Genomic DNA, 6,210 nt, shown 5'->3' with positions numbered 1-6,210 from the left:
TGGTTATGTGTCTGTGTAAGTGTGTGTGTGTGTGTGTGTGTGTGTGTGTGTGTGTCTGTGTGTGAGTGTATCTGTGTGTGTATATGTGTGTGTGTGTGTGGTGTTGTTCTTGTGTCTCCATTTCTCACTGAGAAATCCAGTCCTTTGAGATAATGTCAGTTCATCATCTCCCCAGAAACAGGTGATGCAAAGTGGCAATGAATTAGGCAGAATTGAATATGAAGAATAAAATTCACTATATTGCATTTTTGAATTTGCTTTGAAGCTGACTGGGTTAGGAAAAAAATTCTTTCAGTGGTACACGATGGGTTAAATCATAGAAAAATCATCATTTCCTAAAAATAAAAGTTTTAATTATTGCAGCATATAAGAGAGAAGTTGAACACAAAAAATCTTAAAATCTATTTCTATTGCTTTCTTACATGAAAGAAATGGATAAGGACATTTCAAAGGAAAAAGTACAGTCAGAAAGAGTGATTTATCCTGAAAAAATAAAGCTAGATCAACTAATTGTCGAATCAGAAATTTCTGAAGGGATCTTAGAGGTCATCTTGCCTAACTCATTCATTTTTCAGATTGATCAACAGAGGTTCAGTAAGGTAAATGTATTTATCACTTTGGTGATCTATGCATGGGTACCCTTGAAATTTAAAGACTCAGAGGAAAATCTCCAGCACACACACATTTGATCTTCATTAGGTTGCAGGGACTTTGAAGGTAGGGCTATCTTTTGACTTTCTTTGTATTGCCAGCACTTAACATTGTGACTGGCATAATAAAAACAAAAGTTTACTGATTGATTACTTTATGATGATGGTGGTGTTTGTCCTTCACTCTCTAAGAAGACCATGACATAAGAGATATGATGGCATTAAAACCGCATGAACTGGATTTGACTGGGGGGGGGGGGCGCTTCACTTTCACCAGTTTCACTTTCTCTCCCAGGGCCATGTGGGTCTAGAGGCCAGATATGAATCAGGATGATTGGAGATAGCCTTGGATACAAGGCAATTAGGGTTAAGTGACTTATGCAAATTCACACAGCAAGTGAAAATTGTCTGAAACTGGATTTCAACTTCAGTCCTGACTCCAAGGCCAGTAATCTATCTACTGCACCACTTAGTTGCCCTATAATTGTTCTTGTAGTGACGGCAAAGAATTGTAAATTAAGATACATCTGAATTTGTTTCCTATGTTTGTTGTAGAGAATAGAATGTTTTTCCATAAGAAACAATGAGCAGGAAGGTTTCAGAAAATCTTGCAAAGCCTTCCATGAACTAGTGCAAAGTAAAGTGAGCAGAACCAGATGACAGAGATTGAGATGGAGATGAAGATCAATATGTATGTATATATATACACATACATACATACATATTGATCTTCATATATATATATATATATATTATAAAATGCCAATAATATTGTATTATAATCAACTGTAATTGACAGTTATTCTCAAAAAAATATTCTGAGGGACTGGATGAAAAATTCTCTCCACCAACAGAGAAAGAATGCATTGAGTCAGAATGCAGATCAATCATACATTTTTTTAATTTTTTTTAGTGCTTTATTACTTCTCTGTGTTTTCTTGTTTTCTTTTACAACATGGTATTATGTTTTGAATGACTCCACATATATAATCTATATAGCAAGCTATTTGCTTTCTCAATGTGTGTGGGGGTTGGAGGGGAGAAGGAAAGAAGAGTGTAATTCTAAAATTAATTTTTTTTAAAAAAAAGCTTTAAATTGTTCTTACATGCAAGTGAGGAAAAATAAAATATTGAATTTAAAACTCCATTCAGATGTTATGGACTCAAAGGAAGTTGCCTTTTGCATTAGCAAAGGATCAGTGAACTTCTAGTTCAAGCCCAGGTTCTCTCACTAACTAGATGTGTGTCCTTGTGCAATCAAATAGCAAGTATCTAATGAACCACCTGCCTGGGCTAAGCAATGAGTTTGGTACTGAAGATACTCAGATGTAAAGCAATGCAAGTAATACTTACCCTGAGAAAATCTGCCTTCTATTATGGATAGTAAAACACACAGAAATAGGTATTGTACAGGTAAATGTAGAATTATTTATTTAGGCTTCTCTTTGCATTTCTTTTCTTTTTATCTATAAAATGAACAGTTTGGACTCAGTGAACTCTTAGGTGTGTCCCTCATCGGGATCCATAACCCCATGATTCAAAATTTGTGGTAACCTTGCTTGGTATAAGGTTTATGTTGACCTCCCTCCCTACTTTCCTTTTTTCTTTGCTTTCTAAATGTCTTACACTGGATGCTTTCTAGCTTATCAATGACCTTCTTTACCTATGATGAGCAAAACTGAACACAGTTCCCCAGTTGAGGTATAAAGAGTGCAGAATACAATGATATCTCCAGTTCTTTATTTTTAAAAGTTTCGTCTCTATATTATACTATCATTTTACTTTATGAATCTTTTTATCTCTGTGACAGGTAAAAGGATTCAAAAGCTATTTGCAAGTTTCATCTCATCTTTTTCCTTTTTTTCTTCATTCTTTTTCCTCTTTGTTTTGTCTTTGTCTCCCAATCTCCCCTTTCCCCTCCTTTATTCTATTTTCCCCCTCCTTTATTTCTATTTCTTCCTGCCTTTTGAAGTATTTTCGCATGTTCCAGAAAAAAAATAGCCCAAAATAACTCAAGAAATATCACCTTTATAGTCTCATTTAAAAGCATATATCAATAACACAATTGGAGCATTATGTTAAAAAGATCTTTATTCAAAGACATGTAATAGCTTTTCAATATTTTTTTCCAAATACATGTAAAGATAAATTTCAACAGTCATTTTTGGTAAGATTTTGAATTTCATGTTTTTCTGTCCCCTTCCTCTCCAAGATACATACCCAATCAAAAGATATATAACCATTAAAGGGGGCTACAACCTAATCCTACATGGTTTGAGACATTGATGGCAAGAAGTCCAAAAAGAATACTCTCCCACCTTTTACTTACTATAAAAGTCTAAAGAAGGGTCCCACAAAGCTATAGAATTCATGGAGAGGTCTCCTCCACACAACCAATAGAGAATATATATTTTAATCTACCAGGGTACACAATTTTTTAAATAAATTTTACTCTAAGCCATATTGCTATTATACATAGATTGAAGTTAGTCTTGTAAAAGAAGACAAAGAAATTTGCTTCCTTTAGAATAATTTGGAGCAATTTTTCATGATAGTAAGTCTTACAGAAAACTAGAAGAAATAAACTCAAATTTAAAATAATAGGAAGAAAAACAATTGAATAAATATAATACTAAGATTTACACAATGCTTTGCAAATTGCTCATTAGAAAGAGCACTAATCCTAGATTCCGGAAGACCTGAGCTCAAATCCAACCTCAGACACTTACTAACCCACATGATCTTGGGCAAGTCACTTAACCTCTTTCCCCCTTCATTTTTGCCTTAATTTACTGGGGAAGGAAATAGGAAACTAATCCAGTATTATTGCTCCAAAAAAAAGAGTCCCATGAACCATATAGTTCACCTGATGATGAAAAATTAGCAGGACTTAATGATTGAATAAGAACAATGAAAAATAATTCATTATATTCTCAAAAGAATTCTGCAGCATTGACACTATCATTATCCCCATTTTACAAGTGAGAAAACTTTGCTATGCAGAAGACCCTATACAGGGTCATACAACTCCTAAATATCGGAAACTGATTTGCATTCAGTCCTGTCCTAACTCCACATCCATTATTCTCTATACTGCACTACCTAATTGCCTCTGAAAGTCTACACTTAAAATAAAACTAATTGTATAATGGATTCACTTCTTGCAATAGATAAAAAGTATGAAGACACATTCTTTTTACCTTCACAATTTTTTTGTCTTTCCTGAAGTTGCTTCCATCTCAAAATGAATCATCTACTTTTGTTCCAATAAATCAGTCTCTCTCTCTCTCTCTCTCTCTCTCTCTCTCTCTCTCTCTCTCTCTCTCTCTGTCACAATCACAAACACATGCGCATGCATGCATGTATGCACACACGCAAAGACAAACACACAAACAGATATGCAAACCTTAATACCCCGAACCTCTCTTCTGTCCCTGTATGTTTTTTGAATAACCATGATATGTATGATTTACCACTTTGAAAAATTCCTAGTAAAATTTCCTAAAAAGTTCCTAACTCTGGTTGCACCAAGGTGATAGACTGGATTCAGCACTGGGCCTGGAGTCAGGAGGGCCTGAGTTAAAATCTGGCCTAAGATATTTAATAATTACCTAGTTGTGAGACTGGGAAAATCAAATAACCCCATTGCCTTGTAGCAAAGAGAAAGGGTAACGAAATGAAAAAGTGGTTTAGGGTTTTTATTTTTATTGAAAATAATGTTTTTCTGGTAAGACAAATATACATTTTAATTTCATGTGATAAGAATAAAAAATGGGACTTCAATTTAGTTATTTTATTCAATTCCTATATTCTTTATTAAGGATATTTCCACTACCATTACAGGGCACCTTTTTTTTTCAATTTACAATCTTATATATTTGGCAAGAGCATTCAGAGGTTAAGTTACTTTTGAGATTCACATAACCTTAAGCATATGTCTTCACGTGAATAGCTAGATAAAATCTACCATAATATAGTGCTGCCATATATGAAATTCAGGATGCTCACAGATTTTAGAATATGTGAAAAATAAGCCAAGATCAAGGAGTTTCCAAAACAATCTGTTAAAGTGATACTTTATTACTGCATTAATAAATACTTTTTTGAATTGAACTGAATTAGAATATTAAGTTTTGGAACACATCGGGACTTTGGAATTTATTTCAAGAACCCATTGACCTACATTGCCCATGGGCTGAAGGTAGTGTAGAGAAAAGAGTTGAATTCTTCATTTGAAACTTTATTTTCTCTTTAGCTTTTGCATTCCTTTTCTAAATGAATATATTGAATGGTAGCATTTAAATGAATTTTAAAAACATATAGACAAAATACATGATTTATGGGTCCTCTGAGTTTAGGTAGGTGATAAAAATAACTTGGATATGAACAAAAAATCACCTTGGTATTTTGAGCCTCTGCATTGCTTTCCTGAAGGCCTCCTTCACATCTTTGTTCCTAAAGCTATAGATCATGGGATTGAGCAAGGGATTCACTACTGTGTAGAACAGAGCAGCCAACTTGTCCTGCTCCACAGAATAGGTGGAACTAGGCCTTGAGTACATAAAGAGGAGGGACCCATAGAAGAGCATCACAGACAACATATGGGAGGCACAGGTGGAGAAAGCCTTCCGCCTCCCTGAGGCTGAGCGGATCCGAAGGATGGCTAGGATGATATTGAAGTAGCATATCAGGATTGCTAGCATGCTAGATAGAACTGTGAAACCCACCAGTCCCTGGAGGATCGTCACATAGACCTGTGTGTCCGTGCAGGACATCTTTACTAAGGGTGCAACATCACAGAGGAAGTCATTAATAATGTTTTCCCCACAAAATTTTAATCGAAATGTGTTAGCAGTGTGAGCTATGGCATTCAAGATTCCACCTATATAGGACCCAGCAACCAGTCCAATAGAGAGAGACCTGGACATGGCAGCTGAATAAAGAAGGGGGTTACAGATTGCTACATAACGATCATAGGACATAACAGCAAGGAGGTAACCCTCAGTGTAAGCCACAAGACAGGAAAAGAAAAATTGGGCACCACAGCCAGCTAAGGAGATACGCTTGTCTTCTGATATACAGGTGGCCAAGATTTTGGGGATATACACAGATGTATACCAGAAATCTAAGAATGACAGATTGCCAATGAAAAAATACATGGGGGTATGCAAACGGGAATCAATTCTGATTAAGATGACCAAAGTCATATTCCCTACCAATGTTGCCAAATAAAGAACCAAGAAAATTCCAAAGAAGATGTGTTGCATCCAGGGATCAGCTGAGAAGCCAATTAAGATAAATTCAGTCAGGATGGTCCGATTCCCCACTTCCACAGACATGGTGGTGGCAACCTGATGGAAGGCAAGAAACATCAAAGAGAATTGTAGAGTTCATGAGATTTAGATCTGAAGTAACTCTGGAGGCAGATGGATGACCTAAAGGATAGAGCTTTATACTTGGAGCTAGAAAGACCTGAGTTCACATACTGCTTCACATATTTATCATCTTTTTGATACTTGGCTTATCACTTGACCTGTATGTTCCTCACATTTCCCATCTG

The 6,210-nt window shown here is 35.6% G+C and overlaps 1 protein-coding gene across 1 annotated transcript; it reads right to left on the bottom strand.

Moving 5' to 3' along the window:
- Window positions 1-5,044: 5,044 nt before the first annotated feature.
- LOC141519526 (olfactory receptor 9G4-like) lies at window positions 5,045-5,989 on the bottom strand. The gene has a single exon (XM_074231747.1). The coding sequence runs from the start codon at window positions 5,987-5,989 to the stop codon at window positions 5,045-5,047; it is 945 nt and encodes a 314-aa protein (XP_074087848.1).
- Between the last annotated feature and the right edge of the window lie 221 nt (window positions 5,990-6,210).

This window comes from Macrotis lagotis, chromosome 3 (assembly GCF_037893015.1).
Source record: "Macrotis lagotis isolate mMagLag1 chromosome 3, bilby.v1.9.chrom.fasta, whole genome shotgun sequence".
Lineage (NCBI taxonomy): Eukaryota > Metazoa > Chordata > Mammalia > Peramelemorphia > Peramelidae > Macrotis > Macrotis lagotis.
Note: the sequence above shows the minus strand (reverse complement) of the source record. Positions and strands in the feature narration are given on the sequence as shown.

Bases quoted from the DNA above. Each gene is read 5' to 3' on its own strand.
- LOC141519526 (XM_074231747.1), bottom strand. From the start codon at position 5,989: ATGTCTGTGGAAGTGGGGAATCGGACCATCCTGACTGAATTTATCTTA.